The sequence below is a fragment of the Littorina saxatilis genome, linkage group LG5, assembly GCF_037325665.1.
Source record: "Littorina saxatilis isolate snail1 linkage group LG5, US_GU_Lsax_2.0, whole genome shotgun sequence".
Taxonomy (NCBI): domain Eukaryota; kingdom Metazoa; phylum Mollusca; class Gastropoda; order Littorinimorpha; family Littorinidae; genus Littorina; species Littorina saxatilis.
Window position 1 is genome coordinate 43182239 of NC_090249.1, and position 27500 is coordinate 43209738.

Here is a 27500-nt window from a genome sequence, read left to right on the forward strand (position 1 = left end):
GTTTTAGAAATAGTGACATTTGAAATTTTCTCATACACATTTTAACAATCTTGTTGGCGTTAGTAAGCCGTCACACCTCCCCTCCGCCGTACGCTCTCTAATAAAAATCTGCTTGTCCCGTTCGCAGCTTTGCCTCCAAGTGCGTATCACGTCAACCAAAGACGTCAGATGAACGCGTGCTTGAACTCTCAGATTGTCTTTAGGTTCGGGGATGAAGGTATGAGGACAGGCAGTTTGGAATACTGACGTACAGTTTGACGCGACACGATCGAGCTAGCGCGTCAATGCTCCGTGTGTTCCCCGTATTACATGATGGATACACTAGATTTTGTTTTATTATTCGTTCTGCCATGCTGCTGATTTCCCTAGCGATCTCTTAGGAAAAACGTTCCTACTAGCTACAATGTCCCCACACTATACCCCTAAGTCCCTAACATCTATCTTCTTCTTCTTCTTCTTCTTCTGCGTTCGTGGGCTGAAACTCCCACGTACACTCGTGTTTTTTGCACGAGTGGAATTTTACGTGTATGACCGTTTTTTTACCCCGCCATTTAGGCAGCCATACGCCGTTTTCGGAGGAAGCATGCTGGGTATTTTTGTGTTTCTATAACCCACCGAACTATGACATGGATTACAGGATATTTTCGTGCGCACTTGGTCTTGTGCTTGCGTGTACACACGGGGGGTGTTCGGACACCGAGGAGAGTCTGCACACAAAGTTGACTCTGAGAAATAAATCTCTCGCCGAACGTTGGGACGAACTCACGCTGACAGCGGCCAACTGGATACAAATCCAGCGCGCTACCAACTGAGCTACATCCCCGCCCTGTATCTGAATCCCATTTCCCTTCACAGTCGGCCATACGTCAACAATTATTTTGCATGAGCCCGTCAGTGGGAGAAGGTAACTAGGGCTGATGGGATGTATGTCTACCAAAAGAGTGAGCTTTGTGAGCACATGCGTACTAGATAGACTGTCAGCCAATCAATACTGTGAATCCCCCTACAGGAAGTCCACCTGCAGGGAATCCCACAATAGGGAGTTACTGTAAGGAAGTAGGATACCGCCCGATCTCGTGCCAAGCGCGTGACTGCCGTAACCCGATTTGAGTAAACTTAGCGTTACATCCCCTTCCACAATGGCGGTTCCACAAGAAAATCTGTTATGAAATTCCCGAATTCGCGTGCAGTATGTCGTTATTACGAGTAATTTATTTTAGCTGCGTTTTTTTTCATTTAGTTATCGATTTAAACTTTTCTTAAATCAAAATTGCAAACCATACTCGAATGTTTTAAGAAATAAGATCGAAAAACATCAAATTCTACCGATGTCGCTAGGCATCACGTGACTTTCAGCGAGATCGGCGAAACACTTACAGGAACTCCCACCTGTGGGATTCCCTGTATACAGGGAATCCCCCTCTTTTGGTCGACATAGACCCCATCAGCTAGCGTGACTAGGTCAGTGACTTGCCCCGTACGTGCTAGACAGTATCGACGTCTGTCTCAAACAAGCAATTGTTTCCGGAAGATTAGGCCAGAGTAAACGTACGTCTTCATAAATTCTTGATTCGTGGCATTTGTGCTTCAGTCTCACAGGAGAACTTTTTTGACTCCATTCTTTACTGTTTGTCTATCTGTCTGCCGTATGTTATACACTAGTGTCTTTTTAAGAAATGGTTTCATAAATAAAATCAAAAACAATATTTGTAAAACATCCGCTCTGCATAGAAAGAAATAGGCTGTTGAATGTTGGTATGTGTCCTCGTGAAGGGATGGGCTTTTCCCATGTCAAAGCATGGCACGATCTGATATGGTGAGCTGAAACGTTTTAAATTACACTGAAAGGACTGAGCCTTTAAAATATGTTTCGCACCACGACAAATCCCCCGTCTTCCGTTCAAGCTCACCCCTTACCATTAACCCATAGATTCTGAGCCTGCCAGACCCCAAATTACTAAAACAAACAATCGAGATTGAATAATGTCGCACTCCAGCTAGCAATCAATTCACAAACCAACATCCGACAGCCCGGTGCCAAGGGGGGCAACCTCTACAGCATCGACCCAGTGATTATTGTTGAATTGAAAGTAGGGGTTCCCCCTAAGGCCACCAACTCTCTCCGGTGCGGCCACCGCATTCAAGAGTGACGGGCCTTGAATGCCGCCATGTTGACTTTCGTCGCTTTCGGCTCCATTAAAGTTTTATGTTCGCCATGCGGTGGTTTTGAATTGTGACGTAGATTCTACATGCACGTGATGGAAATTTTGAAGCTTGTTTTTCGTGAGTGCTCCTAAGGAGGAATTCTGACCTGGGAGAAAGCTGGTGGTGGTGGTGGAGGTGGTGGTGATGGCGCTTATACAATGTATCAAGTTTTGCTGAAAGTGCAAAGTGGAAATTGTGACGTAGATTCTGCATGCACGTAGTGATGGAAATTTTGAAGCCTGTTTTTCGTGCGTGCTCCTGGGGAGTAATTTTGAGAAAGCTGGTGGTGGTGGTGTCGGTGGAGGTGATGGCGGTGGCGCTTATACAATGTATCAAGTTTTGCTGAAAGTGCAAAGTGGAAAATGTAAAATTGAATCTGCATGCACGTGGTGGACATTCTGAAGCTTTATGTTTTTTGTGTGTGTAGGCGCTCCTTGAGAGGGATTATGAACTTGGAGAAAACTGGTGGTGGTGTCGGTTACGACGGTGGTGCCAAGTACAATGCATTCTGACAGCTTACCTGCTACCTGTGACATTTATGATATACCAACAGATCGAACTTGTAACCTCTACTAGACAAGTTGACTGGAGTGTCCAGGGTAAATGACAAATCAATAAAACACTTTCTGCTAGCGCGCTGTTTTCTTTTGTAATAAATCTACCAGTCAAATTCTGAAATACACGTTTACGTTCGCAGGTGGGCTTGATGGCTAGACAAATAAAGAAATAAACGAAGGTGTTAGTCTAATTACGGACCAAAGTCACTGGACAGTTTGGATGGAGCGTTTTTCCAGGAGAAAAGCTGTGGCGGAAGAATGCAGTGTGGCTTCGATGAAGTTTACTCCTCAACCACGGTGTGTATACTGATTCCGTTCATACACCGGATGTTTCCGTTCGCACGCAGGATGTTTCCGTTCATACAGCCTCATTTGCGGCACTTGCTTGGGGAAAGAAAACGTGCCGGTAAGTCGTGTTGGCTGCGTACTTTTGTGATATTGCAAAACTTAGGTGGCTAATTGGTTGGGCTATGTGAACGATATAGTAATCCTCATGATAACACACGCGGGCCAAACGTGGCAGAATTGCCTGACGAACGAAATCATGGCGTACGAACAGAATCTGCATGTTTTCAAAAGACAAGTGATTGTACAAAAGCCATGGGTTTCTATAAACTTCTGTTCAAGCGAAATGTCGTAACAGGCAATGGTTTTGGGGATCATGTGCAAATCAGGGGTCCGATTTGATAACAGAGCGAGAAAAACAAGAAAAATGTAAAAAAAATCAGGCAATTCTGCCACGTTTGGGCCGCGTGTGTTATCATGCGGATTACTAGCACCTTGGTACTTATTGTACACATAGCCCAACCAATTAGCTACTTAATTCTTGCAATATCACAAAAGTGCACTGCCCACACTACTTACCGCCACGTTTTTTCACCAAGCAAGTGCCAAAAATGGGGCCGTATAAACGGAAGCATCCTGCGTACGAACGGAAACATCCGGTGTATGAACGGAATCAGTTGACACACCGTGTCAACTACAACTGTTCTTTGAACGAAGAGAGCTCCATCCGCCCCTTAGCTATCCCTCTCTGTCCGTCTTTCTCTTTCATACCTAGTAATTGATCTTTGGAGGCACAAAAGAAAGTTCTTGTGAATTATGCACTGGCAAGGAGGGAACACACACACACACACACACACACTGGGACACACGCACATACACACACACACACACACTAACCCACAATAACACACACACACTAACACACACACACACACACACAAACCCATAACACACACACATACACACACACACACACACACACACACACATACACACACACACACTAACCCACAATAACACACACACACACACACAGTCACACACTAGCCCACAATAACACACACACACACACACACACACACACACACACACAACCCCATGTCCACGGATTCATGTTCGCTACTCCCGGTGAAATCCGAAGAGAAATGAGTGAAGAAACATAACTTTTGATATGCTTATTGTCTTTCACCTTTCTCTCTGTCATGCCTGTTATTGTGGTCTCATTCTCCTCTTCCGTACTGGTCATCCCAACTGAGTAATCAAGAGTTGAAACACAGGAAAATCATTATCCTTGAGATTGGTTGACTGGCATTTGCACGAGCTAAAGAAGACAAAGCGTTGTTTACCAGACTGAACTTCGATGTTGGGACATCGTCTTGGGAGATTCAAGGTGATGGCTTTTCTCCTTGCTTGTTTGTTGTTCCTGCACATGTTAATGGCGCGGAACATATTGGCCACTTTTTGTTTTATCATAATGTATTATAATAGATCATAATCAATACATCTATCTTTGTTTTCCCCGCAAAGGAATCTCTTTTGTATCTCGGTTGTTCTCAGTTCTGTTGACCTTCAAGTCTAATTCGTGCCAGAAAATGTTCGAAGTGTTCCATATAGGACGCCTTGGCACACACACACACACACACACACACACACACACACACACACACACAAACACACACACACACACACACACACACACTCACCAAGGGCGGATCCAGGATCTTAAGGAAGAGGGGGGGCCACCCAAACTTCTCTGCGCAAACTTGAAGGCGGGAAGCGCCTGAATTAAGGGCCCAAAGCGCCCTATAATTGAGGGCGCGAAGCGCCCGAACATGCTAGGGGGTTCCGAGGGCATGCCCCCCCCCCCCCCCCGGAATTTGTTTTTTTCAAAGGAAGCAATATGCTGCAATCTAGGGCCACCTAAGATCAGAAACTGTCATTTAATCATCTCTCTCTCTCTCTCTCTCTCTCTCTCTCTCTCTCTTTCCCTGAAGGGGGGGGGGGGGGGGGCGGGCCCCCTTAGCCTCCCCCTAAATCCGCCACTGCACACACACTCTCATACACGCACAGACATGCAGATACATATACAAAATGGATACCATATTTTTATTTTTGTAATGTTTGTATACATGAGTAAAATGTGGTCATTAAAGATAGATATTAAGGGAATACATTGTATTTTTCATTTGATATTGATAAGGACGTATTAAATGGACTAGACATCCATGTAACAAATTGGACCCCATAACCTATTTAACAAAGCTGCAGAACGACACACATAAGCTGTAGTACGACAAACCTTAATAATAATACTAATAATAATAATACGAGAATTTATAAACCTTAAGCTATCAATACTGTTTTCATATGAGATGAGCCCGACGTTGAGTCTACACGTACACCTATACTGCGTATCAATCTCATAAACGAGTTATACTTAATCCAGGCACGAAACGGGATTGTGTTTCATACCAATAACAATAACACTTGAGAAACATTTAATTGTCCATTAGAATGAGTATATCAAACGGAACATTGTCTTAGCGCATCTAAACAATTCTGTCAGCCATGCTTTAAAAATACAGGTTTAATAAGACACATCAATCGCACATAACGTTCTGTACAACGGAATTGAAATGGATTTGTACAAAACATGTGGATCATTTTACCTGCAGAAAAAAGTGAGCATTGAAACAACAAAACTTCAAGAGAACACAATCGTATAACTCGAGCCAGAAATATTGGCAGCTGTACATTGGTGCATATATACAAAAGGATCCAAAAATAAAGTACATTCAATGATAAAGTCTAATTAGGGTTTTGGGTATTCATATATTTTGCATTTGGTCATAAATGTAAAATTAAAACAGCACTTAAAAATTAGCCTTTGTTGAATTATACCAAAACAAATCGCAAAGTTCTGAAATCGAACAAACACATTCGGAATCTAGGAACTGCTACTAAGAGCTTTGTTTCTTTCATTAATGAGTTTATTGCACCAGTGTACATCACTAACATCTCTCTACTGAATTCGAAACGACAGCAATAAAGGATTTAAATGTGATGCAATAGGTAAAATTAGAAATTACAACAACCGTCACAAAACTTGCATCATCCGTGCAAAACGGTGGCGCAAGATGCAACCACAACGCAAAGCGAACCAAAGGCGTTTAAAATGGTTTTCTGAGATCTTCACATTGAGAACAAATCTTTGTATGGTAAACCTATAGAAAAGACAGAATACAAAACATTGTATTGCCCAAGCCGGTTGGGAATTCGTCCTGATTTTATCCAAAACCAGCGATACTCCGGAAGTCAATTACTTTCTATCTCCTCTCAGACACACACAATCAGAAAATTACTAATCGTCTAATTTGAACAACTGTAACAGGCGTGTCAAAGTACCCAACTGCACAACTCAAACGCACCCTGAGATCTCGACATTAAGAAAATAATCCTTTAAGAGCACAATCGTCGGCACCAGCGGTTCTGTGAAAGTTTCTGTTGATATGCACGCCATCTAATTAGAAAGGACGCAAATCGGCTCACTAAAAGTGAAAGCCATGTCAATGTAGTCAGATGCACAACTCAAGTGCTATTAAATATACAAATTCGCGCTCTCGAATACATGTTTGTAGATTTTAAAGGCACTCTCGAATTCTTCTCGTGAGAACAGTTCGACACACCATTTCAGGTCTGGAAAAACGTGTTCATGGTTTAAGACCATCCTTCGATTTGGTCACATACCAAAAATCAAGACCCTTACATCTTCCTGTGGTGAGTTGGGATTTCTTTTGATGAATTGTTTTGAAAACTACTATTGACTTTTCGAAATTAATTCATACAAAAATTCCAATGGTGAACAGAGAGCTGCTAACAGGCTGTTAATGGTTGGTATGCAGTATTCGACCAAGTGGAGGGATGTTCTTTCTTTACTTTCTTTATTTGGTGTTTAACGTCGTTTTCAACCACGAAGGTTATATCGCGACGGGGAAAGGGGGGGAGATGGGATAGAGCCACTTGTCAATTGTTTCTTGTTCACAAAAGCACTAATCAAAAATTTGCTCCAGGGGCTTGCAACGTAGTACAATATATTACCTTACTTTTCTTTATTTGGTGTTTAACGTCGTTTTCAACCACGAAGGTTATACCGCGACGGGGAAAGGGGGGGGGGGGGGGGGGGAGATGGGATAGAGCCACTTGTTAATTGTTTCTTGTTCACAAAAGCACTAATACAAAATATTGCTCCATGGGGCTTGCAACGTAGTACAATATATTACCTTACTGGGAGAATGCAAGTTTCCAGTACAAAGGACTTAACATTTCTTACATACTGCTTGACTAAAATCTGTACAAAAATTGACAATATTCTATACAAGAAACACTTAACAAGGGTAAAAAGAGAAACAGAATCCGTTTGTCGCCTCTTACGACATGCTGGGGAGCATCGGGTAAATTCTTCCCCCTAACCCGCGGGGGGTAGTGGAGGGATGGGTCTAGATCTACTCCATGAAAAAAACCTGGCCAGATCAGAGATGGTGACTCGAACTGTCTTCACGAGTGTGCCTTAAATCTAATTTTAAAACAAGCAAAACAGAACACAAAAACGGGAACTTCCTCCGTCCAGTCACATTTGTTAAATACAAAAGACAGTGTACACGCACAAGACATGTCTGAAGTGCTCTTAACAATGCCAATTTTCAACCGACTTACAAAAAGCTTTGCACGAATAAGGTCGGAAGTCCCTGCATTGTGAAGAGCACAGGCGCTAAACCAGCAATGTATTCATCAGACTTCTCTCACTGGCGAGCGCAAACAGTCACACACTACTGTACCCTCCAGTCAGAGAGCGCGTATATAGAAGCAAGTCACTTCAACACTGGGGGGGGGGGGGGGGGGGGGGGATTGAACAACTGTTCAACTGGAGTTTTGATTCGGATGCCATACAACAAGAGTTTTAGTTTGTTTGACATGATTATACTGCATAATTATGTATGTCTACGAGCCCTTTCATTCGCATCATATAATGAAGTTCTCATGGGGAGACGTACCCCGATTCTGTCATCAGAAGCAACAGACCCTGAATCATAAAGAGACATTCCCCGATTCATCATAGACATACCCCGATTCATCAGACCCCACAGACTCCTGTCGCAGGGTCGACAACTGTCCATCGGCGTAAGGGACGTAACCAAGTTTCAACAGACTTTCGAGAATTGATACGGAGTTATCGTTCGTAATCTCCACGGATTGAGAAATGCGGTTGCCACTGGCTGCAGATGTGAAACTTGAATTACGAGTCTCTTCTTCTTCTTCTTCCAATTCATGAACTGGGCCCTTTTGGACATTTTAAGTTCAGCGAATGGAGTTTAGAGTAGAACTGGTTAAAATGAGTCTCTCTTCCTTTGGAATCTCTTGTGTAATCTGACCCACTGTTGATTTGAAATAGAAGGAGCTCCTTCAGTGTTGGCATTGAACCGTCGGAACAGTTAAGTGGTCCACTGGGAGGATTTTCATCGTCCAATCTAACACTGGGAGGCGACATTGCACAGCAGTCAGAGTTCATAGAACCCTCGGGCATTCTTCTGTGTTCTTAACTTGTTCGTCAGTTTAAGTGGATTAAGGTTCACTTCTGTTCGCTGGAATTTCGGATGCAATAGCACCTTCTTGGCGACCACTTTTTAGCCAGCAGGTTAAGTGTCTCGCAGATTTTCGTCAAACATTTTCGTTCAGACCTGAGAGATATGTCACAGCGAGCCATATTTGATGCGTGATGTATTGTGTAAAAAAATTCCATCTCACACGGCATAAATAAATCCCTGCGCCTTGAATATGTGCGCGATATAAATTGCATAAAAAAATTTAAAAACAAATCCCTACGCTTAGAACTGTACCCACGGAATACGCGCGATATAAGCCTCATATTGATTGATTGATTGAAACCTCCAACCAGAGAGCAGATTGAGTTAGTCGATGTCACTTCAAAATCGAGCAAAACGGTTAATCAGTGCTCAATTTGGGTTAGGAGTGGTATGTCATATAACACTAGTTTGTTTGATCAGTCCTGAATTCGAAAGTCCAACAAATGGTGTACTCGCCTTTGGCTAGTAATTCTGAAAATTTACAAGCCAGATAGCAAACTTTACTAGCCAAACCAACAATTTGTTTCAGCAACTGTCCTCGCATTTGACGAGTAGATGAACATTATATTTTCTACTCGCCAGTTACATGTTTCTACTCCATGGCGAGTAAAATACTCGCAACTTTCAGGCCTGTTGATGGGTATGGCATGTTTATATCGACGTGCCTTTTCTTATTAAAAACAAGAAATTCCTCCGAGGTAGGAAAAACACCCCCGTCCTTACCATTCTCACTGCCACCAACTGAGAAGGTTATTTCCCTTTGACCATTAATATGTCCCTCTATAAGTCCTTGTAGAATCTTAATCCACCAATAACTCCCTAACCGTGTGTTTGACTGGTCCCAATTTTTGTAAGGACCGTCTCAGGAATGTATAGAACCTGTTCACCAAGTTTGGTGACGATCGGTCCGTTCATTCTTGAGATCTATATGCGAACACAAACACACAAACACACAAACAAACAAACAAACACATCGACCGAATCCTATACACACCCCTATACCGGGGGTGTAAAAAATGAAGTCCTCACGGGGGGCTGCAATACCCTGATTCATTGGACAACACTGAGCCCTGTCTGCGAGTCGACAACTGAGGGACGTAACCATGTTTTAACAAACTTCCGAGGGTTGATCCAGAGTTATCGGTCGTTATCTCCACAGATCGAGAGTTGCAGTCGTCTGGAGATGTAGAACCTGAAGAGTTAGTATCTGTTGCATCAGAATCTGATGTGGAATTTGTTCCAGTGATATCGTTTGAGAATTGGAGTGGCTTCGGTGTTGGTTTTAAACCGTCGGAACCATTTAGCTGTTCGCAACGAGGATATTCGTCGTCCAATCGCACATAAGGATTCACCATTGGGCGGCTGTTTGGGTTCACAACGCCCTCGGGTCGTGTTCCGTTCTCTTGTCTGTCGCTTTCAGTGGATAAAGGTATGTTGCCTTGAACTTCTTTTGAAATATAGTCTGGTTCACTTCGGTTCGTAGGAGTTTCAACTAATTTATTGTCCTTTTCACTTTCGTTCGTGGAACGTCCGTTTGGACTATCGTCTGCGTCTTTCTCGTTCGTCAGAGTTGCTTCGTCCCTTTTTAGTCCATTTTGACTCCCTTGAAAACAATGAACTCTGTCTGTAACTGTATGAGCTGAATGTTGGCCATAGTCTGGTTCTGGGTGCTCTCTTGTCATCCTGACTTCTGTCGTGGGCGTAGTAGTCGAGTCTTCTTCTGGTAAGCTTTTCTCTACCGCTGTGGTGGCGACGTATGCGGGTAACGCAGTGCCTCGCGTATTTTCCGACGATGAGTCATCACTGTTTAAACTACGCGAAAGCGGCGGTTCTGTAGGGTTCGTGTCTCCAAAAGACAGCATGTCCTGTACGTATCCAGACTTTAAAGCAGAGTCTGCTTTCTGTACGTCTGAAGACAACCCTGTTCCCACTGCGATCACAGTGATGTTCGGAGAAGGCCGAGAGAGGGCGTCCAATTCAAACGTTACAGTGTTAGCTTGAGATGCCGTGTCCTCGACGTTTCCATTCAGAGTTGTGGCTGTAACATTTCCAGATGTCTGACTGCTCGAGTCTTCCCCAGAAGAAGTTGTGTCAGCACTGCAAAGGCTACCCACAGAAGACGCCGAAGATGAATCCACGCTTGCGCCACTGGATTCCTGGCTTACCCCGTCGTCCTTGGTCCAGGTATGTGGGGAAGCTGTTACCTCGTACACCTGAACCTCAAGCTCTTGCAAGGGTGCTGGTTGTGGTGGCGGTGATCGGTTTGTTGCCACCTGTACGTACGCCGTTGACAAAATGGACGAGCTCGCTTCAATCGATGCACTCGAAGGGGCACCGCTTGCATGTTCAACGGGGAGTTCGCCAAATCCGGAGACTTCTCCACGCGACCGGTCCAGCATGGCGTCAGCGAGAGGCTCAGCATCATGTTTCTGTTCGTCAGAAAGTGCAATCCCAAGATAGTCCAGGTAGTTTGTCACAGGTTGCTGAGGACTCCCTACACCACAAGGATTAGCAGGCTGTTGATTTTCCGCAAGGTTCTTGGGGCGAGGATGAATATTTTCAGCGGTTACTGGAGCGGCTGTAGGCACGAAAGGGATTTCTCTGACCTGGTCTGCGTGTAGCGGACTGTTATGCCCGCGTCCAGATGTCTCGTCTGTTGGTGGTGGTAGATTGGCCGGTGGCGCGTTGGGTTGTGTATGTTCTATCGTTGTGATCGTCGGGGTAAAGCTGCCGTTGGAGAAACCTTCGCCAGGGGGTGATGGTCTGCGTCCTCTTCGAGGACGTTTCTGAGATAAGACAGAGGACAATCAACACTGGTCAGTAAAAGGTCATTTAATACCATGTAGAGATTTTAAAAATAATATCCAGCGAAATTGCAAGGGCTGTTAGATCCACTGTCCAAAAAGTTTGAGGATACTATTTCAAAAGATATTCTTACCATACTCATTAGAAACTATGCCTACCTTTTTTTGTCCGGTTAATGAACAAATGCATACAGCGTACATTCAAACTTGTGTACTCTGAGCACTCTAATTTCAATTTCTCAGAATAGTTCATAGGTAATCAACGTACCGTGCGTACACTCACACAACATTGAATTTGTTTTTCGAATAGTATTTTCATCGTCTTTTTGTCTCTCACGCACGCACGCACGCAACCACACACACACATACACACACACTAACACACACACACTAACACACACACACTAGTAGATGCGCAAAAACACTTACTATTTCAAAAACATCGTCATCAACTGAAGTGGTAAATTTATGTCTCGCTCGCTTTCCTTTTTTCCAAAACAACCTGAAACGGGAAGAAACGTCATTGCAACAACCTTTTTGTATACGTGTAAAGGCGAATTTGTTTTATTATCCATAATTTGCAACTGTGCAAAAGAGTGATTGCGACAATTTCTATACCGCAACCCTCCTGAAGAAAATCGAAACAAAAATCAGAATAGCCCTGTCAGTTTTCTTCACAGAACCGATTGTATTGTGAGGAGATGTTGTGTATATGGGTCATTCCATAAAGCTGTGTACCAAAAGTGTGACATGCATCGTGAAAATTGAAACTGTCTAACACGAGTGTACGTGGGAGTTTCAGCCCACGAACGCAGAAGAAGAAGAAGAAGAAGAAACTGTCTGAATAGGTTGTTTTTATGGTTTATGGGACAGATATAGACATATGCCACGGTTCCACGCTAAACAAAAGATAAGTTTATGCTTTTTGGATACGAGGGGTGGTCGGAAAGGTGTGTATCATCACACATGTTCAGCGTAAAATGTTGTCCAAACACACAAGACAGATTACAAAAAGCCATAGTATAATAGTAACAAGTTTTATTTGCTTCCCATTCAGAGCTCATTCTGAACAAAATGCAGTCGGGGGAAATAGATATTTGGTAGGGGAAGGGCTCCTAATATGGACCGGCTCCTAATATGGACCACCTCTTGTTCTGACAAACTAACGGCGCTAGAGCGCTCAAAATTTTTTTATTGGCTGTATTCACCCTCTCTGGACAACTTGCACATGTCAAAAGAGTTGCAGAAACACAAACCTCAAAACCGTTAGGCTTTTTCTCTTTTTTTCACTTTTGGCATGGTTCGCTCTAAATTTGCCGCCTAAAACGGACTCGTTTCTGTCCACAGCCAACGCTTTTATAACACAAAAAGTGCTTTATATGACAGCTAAGACCGTATTTGTTACAATTTAGCAGTCTTGACCCCGTGTTTCTCCTGCAAACAAAAAAATAATAGCAAAATCTCAAAGTATGTATGAGTCCCCTGATATGGACCACCTTCAATAAATCGAAGAAAATAAAAGCTAAAGGCTATTTTCATTAATTCAATAAGAAGCTTGCTGGAAATAACCCATAACTCGCCCTCGAGATTTAAAAAAAATATAACAAATAGTTTTCTCTTCGTGGAAGTTGATAATTTCACAGATCTAAAATAGTGAGCCCTATTCCCCGTTAATGCCAGATCTAAAATAGTGAGCCCTATTCCCCGTTAATGCCAGATCTAAAATAGGGAGCCCTATTTCCCGTTAATGCCAGATCTAAAATAGTGAGTCCTATTCCCTGTTAATGCCAGATCTAAAATAGGGAGCCCTATTCCCCGTCAATGCCAAATCTAAAATAGTGAGCCCTATTCCCCGTTAATGCCAGATCTAAAATAGTGAGCCGAATGATTTACACGAGGAGGACTGTGTTTTTAGGGTACATTAATTTTATAGATTTCTAAAAAAAAAAAAAAAAAAAAAAAAAGAGTCTACTATTACTGTTATTGTAGACAGTAGTATGCTCACCAAACACAGAAGAGAACTGCCATGACAAGGGCCACAGACACGGAGCCGGCAATAGCTCTGTGCAATACACTGTCGTCTTGGCCTGAAACTGATAAAACATGCGTGACCGTGAATAAACTGAAAAGTAGGTGCAAAATTACAACAGTAATAACACTATCACAGGAACACACACACACACACACGCACAAACACACATACATACGCACGCACGCAAGCACAACCACACACACTTTTTATAATACGTAAAATAACGTAATCATCTTTCTCTTACATAATCGTTTTCAATCTCATTTTGTGTTTAAAAAAAAGCCATGATGTGGACATCAAGTCGTACATTGCATAAGTACTAAGGTAACAAAAAAAAGACAAGCGCTCTTAATATAGACAATTTAGGAGCATCGAGATGACTTTGCCGTTTTCTTTTCTGTTCAATACATCTATCAATAATCTGCATGTCAAAGTCAGGAAATTAACACATTTCCTATAGTATTTAGGACATTAAATCCCCGAGTAAAACAGTACATTTACAAATATATTTAAGTTTTCAGGAAATGTGCAAATGTCTCGGTTTTGTAAATTTTCTTTAACATAAACATACATACCTGCTATTTCGGTCAAGCTGACGTTGCTCGGACCACTGACCACACCGTTTCCGTTGTTGGCGAAGTAGGTGCGCGCGCACACTGAGTACACAGAGTTCAAGGTCAGATTGTCCTTGACGACGACCGTTCTACTGAGATCTGGGTTGAAGTTCACGTCCACTTTGTGTCCTGAGCAGAGGAAGATGACACACTTGCTTAAGTAGAACTATAGGGTTTAATTATTCTGATCCTAGCCTTTAATTGATTAATGAATCAATGCATAAACACCTACATTTTTAAATTAATAAATTAAACCGCCAATTAAATCAATCCTCCGCCAAACAACCCTCTCCCCCACCCCCTTCAAGTCTATCATTGTCGTGATATGTCGGTGTATATATTTGTTTGTATGTGTGAAGTTAGGGTGAAGTCAGTCTCATTTTCAAACCTTGTGAATGTTTTATGTGATGTTCATTTGTACATTGTATAAAACTAAAAAACGATAATGTGCACACAAAATAAATCAATCAAAAGTAACTAATTGATGTATTTATCCCTTTATTTATTTATTCCTCTATTTGCTCATTGCTTTATCTATTTCAGATCGGTTTCCGTGAGCAACGGGGGTGTTTCTCTTTCTTTATTCAGGTTTTCAAGAAAAAACCGCTGTCATAAGACATTGTTTTGACATAGCAATGGGTTTAGGCCAAAACAAAACATATGTTGGTTTAGGGTAACCCGACCAAAACTATTTTTTCCCGCCGACCGTAAAACTTTTTTTCCATTTCTAATAAACCCAAAAACTGTTGGCACATTTTGCGAACCATACGGAGACTAAGGGAAGTAACCTCCTTTAAAATAGACAAAAGTGTTGTTTTTTTTAATTTACAAAAAAAAAGAGAAATCAAAACTTGACTATTAAAGGCACAGTAAGCCTCCCGTAAACCATCACAGATACGGTCAGGCTTTTACACACAGTACAAACACCCTTTCATTTAAACACTCACCGATTGAGAACATCCTAGGTGCCCTCCGTAAAGAGCGAACAATTTTCAAAGAATTTATTTTTGCGTGGTTTATCTTACCCCTGAGCCATCGTGAACCCGTGTGATCCAGTTTCCCTTTTTCACAATGTAGTCGTCAGTTAGTTATTTGAATGCGACTATTTACAATAGCACGTTTTTATGCACGAAACAAACGGCTGTGGTTCACAAGAACTCTAGCGATAGCTTTTGACTGTCAGTTGAGAGGAACGACGATATGCACTGATAAACCGGCGTCGTCTGCTACGACCCTTGCGTGACCCTGCTTCCGGGCTTTTCTTTTTTCAAACTTTCACAACTTCGAATTGTACTGATCTTGTCTTGATGAAAAAAGAATTCTTTTATGATTAAAGAATGTTTGTGTACCGTCGCGATATAACCTTGAATGGTTGAAAACGACGTTAAACACCAAATAAAGAAAGAAAGAAAGAAAGAAAGAATGTTTGTGTAACAAGCTGTCAATTTATTATTTAGATTTTAAAAGTTAGGTCTAGCGCAAAAAACGCACCACGGTCCAAAAACATTTTGATAATCATCGATTCACGGCTATCGCCAGTTTACATCGATAGAATGAGACCCGAAGGGAAGTAACTCATGTTTGACCTGAGTTCAGGATGGGTCCAAAAAGTGTTCGAGACAATCTGCAAAATTAATTCTTTAAAAATTGCTCGCTCTTTACGTAGGGCACCTAGGATGTTCCCGTTTGGTGAGCGTTCAAATGGAAGGGTGTTTGTACTGTGTGTGTGGGCGGGGATATAGCTCAGTCGGTAGCGCGCTGGATTTGTATCCAGTTGGCCGCTGTCAGCGTGAGTTCGTCTCCACGTTCGGCGAGAGATTTATTTCTCAGAGTCAACTTTGTGTGCAGACTCTCATCGGTGTCCGAACACCCCCGTGTGTACACGCAAACACAAGACCAAGTGCGCACGAAAAAGATCCTGTAATCCATGTCAGAGTTCGGTGGGTTATAGAAACACGAAAATACCCAGCATGCTTTCCCCGAAAGCGGCGTATGGCTGCCTAAATGGCGGGGTAAAAACGGTCATACACGTAAAATTCCACTCGTGCAAAAAAACCACGTAGTGTACGTGGGAGTTTCAGCCCACGAACGCAGAAGAAGAAGAAGAAGTACTGTGTGTAAAAGCCTGACAGTATCTGTGATGGTTTAGGGGAGGCTTACTGTCCGGGCGTGAATTCCAGTATTCATAACAGCCGTCCAGCACCAAAACGAGGCGCCATTGCTGTTGAGGCCAAGTCCACGAAAATACATTCTTTGAAAATTTCTCACGCTCGACAGAAAGCAGCCAGGATGTTTCCGTTCGGTGAGCGTTCAAATGGAAGTATGCTTGTACTATATGTAGACGCTCGGGGAGCTCTGTGATGGTTTACGGGAGGCTTACTGTGCCTTTAATGTAAAAAAGCCGACCTACCGACCCTATCTTATTTGGTCACGTTACCCTAAACCAATATATATTTTTGTTTGGACTTAACAAAACGAAGAATCAAAAAACAAGAATTGTTCGTTAATGGAACGTCAAATTTTGGCAAAACAGAACATTCACATGTACGTCGACCCAATGTTTTTTTTAAATGTTTTTTTTTTTTATCGTGGACAGCAGTCTATCTGGTTGTTGATTTTAACTTAAAGAAGATAATGAATGGCTATGTACACGTGGGTTTTATCTAATTCAAATTAAATGTTGCTATATACGAGTAGCATCGCAGACGATCGAAATTTACAATGATAAAGAAATAATAAAAACGACATAAAACTTTTACAATCTAGCTTCGAAAACGTCCTGGAAAATTGAATTGAATTCCAAGGGGCGGTTTTGGTGAGGTTATGCCCCCTCTTTCTTTCGGCTGGTAACTGGCGCCACCTCGCGGCAAGATCACACGAGAAAGGACAAAAAACTTGCATTGGTCCCAAATAGCATATCGGTTTGGTAACAGTTCGTGTGTGAGTCGTGCATTTTATACCGTAAACAGACAATGGTCGGTTCTGGTGAGGTTATGCCCCTTCTCTCTTTCGGCTTGTAACTGGCGCCACCTCGCGGCAAGATCACAGGAGTTGTCTCGCGTTATCACCCCAGAAGCGCTCATTCCCAAACTGGATCCCGCTAAGACCTTGCAATTTCATGACAATAAACCAGAATTGTTTGTGCATCTGGGGGCCATCAAACTCTCGAAATGAGTGACATTTCAAAGCTCTACTTAGCCTTGGAACATGATACTTTTCTGTCTTCTTTAGTTTACCCCTAAGTCGACCCCGTTGTGATCTTGCAAGTTGACGAGAGTCAACCAGACTTTTAGTGTGTCCAGAGGTCATCGAACCCTGGCAGTGTGTGACATTTTAAAGCTAAAGGTTCTAAAACACCCGTGACAACCTCAATGCTAATATTTCTTTTCGTATTCGGCCGGACGGCTTAACACAGCTGAATCGAATCACCCTTCTGATTCAACAGATGTGTAATAATTAAAACAAACCCAAGACGCATAATATTAAGATCAAACCTTTAGTGCAGTCTGAACCCCCGAAAGATGACGTCATTCTTGTGACGTAGATCTCCTGGCGCACTGGCCGTTGGGAAAAGTATGGGACGTCACACATCACAGTCAAAGTCACAGATATCTCGCCGCCTTTGCTGCTTGGTGCAATGTTTGGTACTCGTTCTGAAAGGAACGCAACCAGGAATGATAATAATAATAAGAACATTTATATAGCGCTAAATCAAAAACTTTCGTTAAAAAGGCTTGCTCTAAGCGCTTGACATCTAAACTAAAACGTCATTCACACTCTTTACAATGATGTACAAGAACTTCATGTCACACTCTTTCATTCAGTATTGCACCATTCACACAGTTGTTATTCTGTACAAGACAATAAGTTAGTCTAACATTTAGAATGTTCATAAGATGAAAAAGAGAAAACCAGACTGATTAAAACAACTGCTTAGTGCTAACAAAGCATGAATCTTAATGATAACGTAATACATGTTTAACTGTTAAGACCATAAAAAATAAAAAAAAAAAAAAAAATGATGTGAATATACGAAACGGTGTGAGCCAATAATTCGTTTTCAGAAAGACTAACAAGTCGCGTAAGGCGAAAATACAATATTTAGTCAAGTAGCTGTCGAACTCACAGAATGAAACTGAACGCAATGCCATTTTACTCGTAGCATCGTCAGGCCACCGCTCATGGCAAAGGCAGTGAAATTGACAAGAAGAGCGGGGTAGTAGTTGCGCTAAGAAGGATAGCACGCTTTTCTGTACCTCTCTTTGTTTTAACTTTCTGAGCGTGTTTTTAATCCAAACATATCATATCTATATGTTTTTGGAATCAGGAACCGACAAGGAATAAGATGAAAGTGTTTTTACATTGATTTCGACAATTTAATTTTGATAATAATTTTTATATATTTAATTTTCAGAGCTTGTTTTTAATCCGAATATAACATATTTATATGTTTTTGGAATCAGCAAATGATGGAAAATAAGATAAACGTAAATTTGGATCGTTTTATAAATTTTTATTTTTTTTTACAATTTTCCGACTTTTAATGACCAAAGTCATTAATTAATTTTTAAGCCACCAAGCTGAAATGCAATACCGAACCCCGGGCTTCGTCGAAGATTACTTGACCAAAATTTGAACCAATTTGGTTGAAAAATGAGGGCGTGACAGTGCCGCCTCAACTTTCACGAAAAGCCGGATATGACGTCATCAAAGACATTTATCAAAAAAATGAAAAAAACGTTCGGGGATTTCATACCCAGGAACTCTCATGTCAAATTTCATAAAGATCGGTCCAGTAGTTTAGTCTGAATCGCTCTACACACACACACACACACACACACACACACACGCACGCACGCACGCACACACGCACGCACATACACCACGACCCTCGTTTCGATTCCCCCTCGATGTTAAAATATTTAGTCAAAACTTGACTAAATATAAAAAGGGCAATGTGTGAGAGGGGAATCATTGCACCTTTTTTTGAAACTCGATACTGCAAGGATTTGTTTGTGGGAGTGTTTTCCTTTCGTTTTTAATGTTGTCGTTTCTTTGACCCCCCCCCCCCCCTTATTTTACTCTGTCAGAAAATGTCTCTGGTAATAAAGTATACAGAAATATATTCATCTGACAGATAATCCAAAGATACTTACTTTCTGCGTCGTCGCGAAACGAGCATTTGTTCCAGGAGATGCCGCGACTGAGGTTTCCAATGTTTCGCGCAACGCCAAAGCGCCATGTTGTTTGGTCTTCAAGAGATCCAAGAGACCTCAATGCGTCAACAGTGTACGAAGTCGCACTTATGTTGTCCAACTTAGTCCAGTTAAGGTCACTCTGAATCATAACCAATAAATGTACGTCACTATAAGTACACTTTTTTTTAAATGTTAGAAAAAAAACGAAAAAACAACACCAGTATAGCAACTATACATGTGATGGCATAACTTCATCTTACATAAACATAGACATATATGTATATTTTGCTATCGATACAAAATTGTTAATTCTCTCTAATGATTTTTCGTGTGGGTGTTTTTCTTCTTCTTCTGTTTCCTGTATATCCTTTGATATTTTTATTTTAAATTATAAACTAGAATTCCAAAAGTAAATCGAACGTTAACGTCTCTTGAATGCATGCCAATCCAAATGCTGTTTACGTAAACACATTTAAATCCATTTAGGACAAGTTTTGTCGTTGGAAAGATGTTCAAAACATGACGAGGAAAAATCGTCGAGAAACTTCCAATATGAAAAACTGATTTTTACCGACTTCCAAACAACATCTGGCCGGTGTCACGAACTGAAAACTCTGCCTGAACAATCCTTCTCATTGCAGTCAATGCGCATGCGCTAACATGGGGAGAGTAATCAGGTGGTGAACAACCTAACCCTAATCCTAACCCTTACCCTAATCCTAATCCTAACCCTAAGTTAGTAACCCATGGTTCGTTCGGTCAAAGGGTCGCATTTTTTAATTCCAAGATTGGCGCATGCGCATTGACCGCAGTGAGAAGGATTGTTCAGCAGTGGTTTGGTCTGGTCGTCTTAGCAGTGGTGCTTTTTTTTCGGCATTTAAAAAAATGAAAGCTTCAATTAATTAACTCCATGGAACTAACTTCTCCGCTGGATAAAATTCGCAACTTAAACCGCTCTATAAGACTCTAAGAATCTGGGAAATCGCTGAGCGCCTTTGCAAGTTCTTCTGGCAACATTTTCAATAGATTTTGTACGGACTAAAATCTGTCAGCGGACCGTCACATGTTTAATATGTCAGTGGACATCAAACGTTGATGCCAAGACGTTCATTTGAACATTTCATATATATATATATATATATATATTCTTTTTTTTTGCCAAGCATCCCCGAAAACGGAGTGTGACTGCCTAAATGGTAGTGATGAAACAGCCGTACACGCAAAAGCCGCATCATAAAAAAGAGTGCACGTTGGAGTTGCAACCCAAGATCACAGAAAGAAGAAGAAGAAGAAGAAGAAGAAGAAGAAGAAGAAGAAGAAGAAGAAGAAGATGATGAAGACGATGATGATGATGGTGATGATGACGATGACGATGGTGACGATGGTGATGATGATGGTGATGCTGCCGCTGCTGCTGCTGCTGCTGCTGATGATGAAGTAGTTACCAAGCATTTCACGGGAGGTCCACTGAGCGTTCCCCGGCACCAGAAGACAGCGAAGTGGTCCCCGGTAGCGCTGATGGCCATGGGGGTGACGTCATGCCACCGTAGGACAGAGGAGTTGGTGCTTGCCATATACTCCACCGTCACTTCTTCAGGGGGGCTGGGAACTGCATCACATTAATTGTTCTTCTTTGGTGACTGTTCATGACTTTTCATGATGAGCTACTCAAGTGGTTTGTGTGTGTGTGTGTGTAGGAGGGGGTGGGGCGAGGTGTCAGTGTGTGCGTGTGTGTGTGTGTGTGTGTGTGTGTACGTGTGTGTGTGTGTGTTTAAATTTCACTGTCAATGTATTGTAAGAAATGTTAGCCAAGTACAGTTGGCTTCCATGCCTTATATGGCGTATTAGCTTCACCTTCCCTGTCCTTCTGCAACTAGCGTTTTAGTTTACAGTCTAAATTATCGTACACTTCCAGTAAAAACAACATACCTTTTGGATCATCCTTAGATGTCAAAATCGTGATGCAATTGGTCTCTGACGAATACCCCTTGGAAGTTGCTGCAGACACACACGCGTTTCCTCCACTAGTCGGTTGGAAATGGGGAATAGTGGCACTGAGAACATCTGCTGTAGTCTCGGTAGAAAATATCTGCGACTGGTCTGAACGGGTCACGACAACTTTGTAATTCGTAAGTTTCCCATTTCGATACTGTGGCTCCAGTGCCTGAAAAAAGAAGCATGACCCTGCTGACATTTCCTTCGTTTTCTTTGTTTTAAACAAGTGTTTTAGTTACTATGTTTGGATACAGCCGTCTACGCACGCACGTTGTTCTCCATCTGCATTTATGTCCATCACACATACACAAACTAATGGTTTAGGGGCTGATTAATAACCCCCAAGATTATTGAAACTTTGAATATTGAATTGTGCACAAAAAATGACTAGACGCACAACATGAAACAATAATTATCTTGACGTGGACTTAGATACTTGTAAAAAGAAACAAGTCGCGTAAGGCGAAATTACTACATTTAGTCAAGCCGTGGAACTCACAGAATGAAACTGAACGCACTGCATTTTTTCACAATGACCGTAGTCCGCCGCTAGTGCAAAAGTAGTCCGCCGCCTGTTCAGCGCTGTGTAGCGGTTGCGCAGCGCTGCATAGCACGCTTTACTGTACCTCTCTTCGTTTTAACTTTCTGAGCGTGTTTTTAATCCAAACATATCACATCTATATGTTTTTGGAATCAGGAACCGACAAGGAATAGGATGAAACTGTTTTTAAAACGATTTCGGAAATTTAATTTTAATCATAATTTTTATATTTTCAATTTTCAGAGCTTGTTTTTAATCCGAATATAACATATCTATATGTATTTGGAACCAGAACATGATAAAGAATAAAATAAAAGTAATTTTGGATCGTTTTATAAAAACATAATTTTAATTACAATTTTCAGATTTTTAATGACCAAAGCCATTAATTAATTTTTAAGCCTTCATGCTGAAATGCAATACCGAAGTCCGGGCTTCGTCGAAGATTGCTTGGCCAAAATTTCAATCAATTTGATTGAAAAATGAAGGTGTGACAGTGCCGCCTCAACTTTTACAAAAAGCCGGATATGACGTCATAAAAGACATTTATCGAAAAAAAGAAAAAATGTCTGGGGATATCATACCCAGGAACTCTCATGTAAAATTTCATAAAAATCAGTCCAGTAGTTTACTCTGAATCGCTCTACACACACACACACGCACAGACAGACAGACACACACACAGACACACACACACACCACGACCCTCGTCTCGATTCCCCCCTCTATGTTAAAACATTTAGTCAAAACTTGACTAAATGTAAAAAGATAGCAAAAACAAAGATGCTACGAACCTTCCAGTAAACGGTGAGTTCGTAATTTCCATCACGAAAGAAGATTTCATAACTTCCTGCCGTCACTTCCGGTGCCCCGGATGGAACTGTTGAGTACATGGCATTGTGAGTAATTCATACAATTCTAAACATCCATGCACACAGACGCTCTCTCTATCCCACTTTCTATGTCAAACACATACATATACACACCGTGCAGATCCCCCCACACACACTCACATACACTCACACACACACACACACACACACACACACACATAAAAACACACACACACACACACACACACACACACACACACACACACACATAAAAACACACGAAAACCTCGCACACGACACTGCAAACTGTAAGCCTGAAAGTACAACAAAGACCTTGACCGCAACAAACTACACACGTTATGATGCGAGACATACAAGAAGCCACAATGTGTCCATACCATCCTCAGACGTGGTATTGGATGATACCGCGTCCTCACTCCAGTATTTGCCCCCCTCGGGGCGAAACTGCATGCTTACAGTGTAGTTAACATCGGCATGGAGTCCAGTTACTCTTACTTTCTTCTTTGTTCCGCAATCGTCATCTGACATCGGAACTGTGGCATTGAACTCCTAGAAAAAACCCCGAATGTGGTCACAAATAGTCGTGGATTCCATGTTTGCGTTACAACAGAACTGTCGGTTTTGATAATGTGTATAAAAAAGTTGAAATAAACTTAACATGATCCCAGCGCTTTCCCTTTACAATTCTATTTTTCACATCTGCACAACACAAATTCCTGTCCCCAAAACAAACAAATAAACGCAACCCCAATAACCCGATGACTCGTTGTAGGATAATTATGACAAGGGGGAAAATCACCCAACTCTGCATTTCAAAACAAGATTTACATCAAATACACGAACGTTGAAACATTTCCAAAGTTCTGAGTTTTCTTCAGTATGTACTGTAGCGTTACCGCACGCAAAAAAATGCATACACATGAAAAAAATTAAAAAATAAAGTTACATATCTATTTTCTTCGAGAATGACAACAGAAGGGTGCTTGAGGTATGTATACATATTACTCACACTGGCAGAGGGGAGGAGGATCATGGGTGTGAGGGAGAGGGGCCTCTTTTTATCATTAAAAACATTTCTGGCATGCACAAGTTGTTTTTAAGCAGGAATAGTACGCGCAAGGCCTTTTTCAGTCAACTTCGCCATCCATGCAGCCGTACATCGTCTTCGGAGGGATTTAACATGAAGCATCTCAGTTTAGGGATGTATAGAGCTGCTATGTGAGGAAGTAACTACCGAAGAACAGCGCTAAAGGCACAGCAAAGTGCACACAGTTACGTACGTTCAGCAATATTATTACGATGGTAAGAACATTGGGCGAGGGCCAGCATGCAGAAGTTAAATACAGACGTAAAATTCAACATACCATCCATGGCTTTGACGTGGCAGTAACATGTACTCTACATTCAAATCTCTTGACAGCTAAAATTCCCGCAACGATTCCAGGAAACGTCCACTCAACCTGTAACAAGGTAGAGTTGTCCTCATCTGCCCTCACGTGTAGGGATTGCACAGCATCATACTTCACTGCAACAGTCAAACAAAAATCTTTTTTTTGATTTTGATCGTATATGAACTTACGTATCATGTGTATATCATGAGCATACCATGCAGTCGTCGTCATTGTATAAGAGTGAACATTCTCATTAGCCTGAGCTTGCCATCAGCATGCCATGCAGTCGTCATTATATAAGATTTGTTTGACTAAGTTTGACGCTCTCATGGCAAAGTCATTTGGGGCAAATCATACGAGTCGATGTCCCGGCTGCGTTTGGTATTAAATAAAATAGATGAAAGAAGAATGGAAACAAAAATAAAACACCAAATATACAATTTAAAAAAAAACCACTTTAAATTAAGGGCGATATTTAAGGGCGCCTGTGCACTGTGTTTGTTTCTTACCGATTGTGAGGTCCGTTTTGACTTGGTGTGTTGCTATCACGTCACCAAAATAAGTCCGAATGGCGAATGAAATGGTGTAGTCTTGATGCAGCAGAAATGCTCCTGTTCCCAGCGACATCTCGGCAAACATGGTGTTCCCTTCACCATTCTTGACATCAACCGTCATATTTCCAGTGGTTCCACTGTCGGAAGACAGTCATGAAATTATGGGAAAGATGCTTTAAATTATATCCACGTTCTGTGGGTTAGAATTGTGACTTTTGTTATAGTGAGGTTAATGGGCCAGCGGTGGACGTTTTTAATTACTCTACACAAATTAAATCACCTTTTATATATATATGTATATATAAAACATCAGAAATTGTGAAAGAAACAATTGAAAGTCAGCAGAGACTTTCTTCCGAGATTTGTTACTATCTCTTCGCAGATACAGAGAGAACTAAGTATCCCTTCACAGACAGCCTATTGGGAGCATCAGACCCTCCTCAAGGGGTCCCTTTGTGGGGGACGTATCGCAAGGTAATTTAGTCCTGAGGAGGACCATTATATTTGTACCTAGACCAGACCCGTGTTTCGTACACTATTTTGACTCTTTAGTGGTCAGGTAGTACTGATGACGAGAGTTGTCAACCCATGGTATCCAACTAAGAAGCAAACCATTCTCTGAATGGTAGCTTCTGTTGGCATGGGAGACTACCCTCATCTGACAACCCCAAGAATAATATATAGTGATTAAAGCCACGGTAATTTTCGTGTAAACAATTCGACTATTTCAGACATGGCCAGGTTTGTACATGGAATAAGACTATCCCTCAACTTGGACACATACCAAAACTCAACAGCCCACGTTCTCTCTGGGTTCAGTGGGAATTTGTTGGTTTAAGCGTGTTTTATTCAATTTCTCATACACGTTTCGAACAATAACAATATTAAGAACGTTAACAAGCAGATTGCTTATGGACACGTTTTTGAAATAATAATCAATACACATTCCGATGGCAAAACATGGCGAACAAGTGATAGCTTTAACACTTATCTTGATAATCTTTAATTATATTTTATACAAATAAGATGAAGAGAGAGACAGGGAATTTGTTGATGAATTGATTTTGTAAAAGCCCCCAGTGGCTCAACTCACCACATGCAGCAAGCAGTCAGGGCGTTGATTGTTGGTATGTGTCCAAGTAAAGGGATGGTCTTATTCGTAAAAGCTTTGTTAGGTCTGAGACAGTCAGTACAATTGATCACACGGGAAGGGTCGTGCCTTAAAGAAGAAACTCGTTGAGGCACCTCAGCCGTACTATACTTTGTTACGTTTTCTGTGTGCATGAAACTGACCGTTGCACTTCGTCTCTCGGGCCATTTACTTTTCAGTGACAATTTTGCTGCTAGCAGTGGTCAGATTAAGGCAGTGACCATGCCATTAAAATCAAGTATGACAGTACATGAGTTGTCAGTTTCTAAGCATCGTAGGAGAATTTTTCACCGGAGCATATTTTGAAAGTGGAATGCAGGTCTGATTCAGAATATTTCGTGCACAATAATGTATTCTCACTAATGTCATGCCTCTGGATTGGATCTGGGGATGGAATTGATGAAAACTGCTCTGCATTTACCAAGACGAGCTACTGGTGAATAAATACACATACACAGAATTGAAATCTGAACTTCAGAAATTTATCAGTGGTTTGTTGGGGGATGGTGTGACCTTTTAAAAAAGCAAACTTTTAACTTTTGCCGAGGTGATAAAAACACAACCATAAAGAAACCGGTTTGGAACACGCAAATAACTTGAACTTTGACGTACTTATATTCTATTCTTCCAGGAGACATAGAAATCATGATATTTTCTTGAAACTATGATTGACTGAATGGGTAATCATGCTTTATGGTCAGCGTTATTGTTTGCCGTTTGTGCGTGTCTGATAATGATTTTCAAATTAATCGAATTGCATAACAGAGAGAAAAAGAGAGAGAGAGAGAGAGAGAGAGAGAGAGAGAGAGAGAGAGAGAGAGGAAGAGAGAGAGATAGAGAGAGAGAGGAAGAGAGAGAGAGGAAGAGAGAGAGAGAGATAAAGAGAGAAAGAGAGACAGAGACAGAGACAGACAGACAGACAGACAGACAGACAGACAGAAAGAAAGAAAGAAAGAAAGAAAGAAAGACAATTAGACAGACAGACAGACAGCGAGACACAAAGAAATATATTGATAGAAAGACACACAGACAAACACACAGACAAACAAAAGGAGAAAAGGACGGAGAGAGGGAGGGATAAAAAGGCTGTAAACACTTACGGGCCTCTCCAGTGGACTGAACAAGTGTTACTGTTATATGTGACTTCGGTAATTGTCCAAATGCACGTCAGTCCCTCCCAGTTCCTAGACACGCACTGGATGTCTATTGTAGCGGGTAGCACTGCAAGAATGAAGAATAAAAAAAATGACTAATCCGATAATCCAGAGACACAATCACCCATCAATACATTAATCAATTAAAGCCCCAGTCTGTCTCAAATGGTTTACAGAACGATTTAAATCTTCTCATGAAAAAGCAGTTCTAACTTTATGGAACACACTTGCAATAGCATTTAATAGCATTAAATGAAACAGTTCGTTTGAATGGCTATTTAGCTCGCGTAAACCACACACCAGATTTCGTGGTTTATCTAACCCCTGAGCCATCGTGTGATCCACTTTTCGGTTTTTTCACAATTTAGACGTCAGTTTGTGATTTCAATGCGACTGGCTGTATCAGCAATAGCACGTTATTGTGTACCTCTGAATCTAAAACGCAACAAACAGCTGCGAGTCACACGAACTTACCGGCGGCGATGGCTTAAAAGAAAGCAAGCGCTATGCAGAAAATTCATCTG

The 27500-nt window shown here is 41.6% G+C and overlaps 1 protein-coding gene and 1 long non-coding RNA gene across 3 annotated transcripts in view; both read right to left on the bottom strand.

Moving 5' to 3' along the window:
• Nucleotides 1-5139: 5139 nt before the first annotated feature.
• On the bottom strand, nt 5140-23265 carry LOC138967200 (platelet binding protein GspB-like). Of its 2 annotated transcripts, XR_011455870.1 has the most exons (11): nt 23105-23265; nt 22668-22753; nt 21267-21501; nt 20783-20946; nt 19296-19476; nt 17634-17792; nt 14101-14268; nt 13499-13586; nt 11923-11995; nt 7328-11475; nt 5140-7145 (listed from the first exon to the last, which is right to left on the bottom strand). XR_011455870.1 is itself a non-coding variant. In XM_070339723.1 (10 exons), the coding sequence occupies exons 1-10, from the start codon at nt 23253-23255 to the stop codon at nt 9715-9717; spliced, it is 3066 nt and encodes a 1021-aa protein (XP_070195824.1). In that variant the 5' UTR covers nt 23256-23265; the 3' UTR covers nt 5140-9714. The 2 variants fall into 2 exon arrangements, 1 of the variants encoding a protein (XP_070195824.1); XM_070339723.1 differs by having other exon boundaries at nt 5140-11475.
• An 879-nt stretch (nt 23266-24144) lies between these two features.
• LOC138967205 (uncharacterized) overlaps nt 24145-27500 on the bottom strand; it is a 6304-nt gene continuing 2948 nt past the window's right edge. The window contains exons 2-4 of the long non-coding RNA XR_011455873.1: nt 26923-27043; nt 24628-24809; nt 24145-24252 (exon numbers count right to left, since the gene is read on the bottom strand). This is a non-coding gene — a long non-coding RNA (uncharacterized lncRNA). The remainder of the gene's footprint in view (nt 24253-24627; nt 24810-26922; nt 27044-27500) is intronic.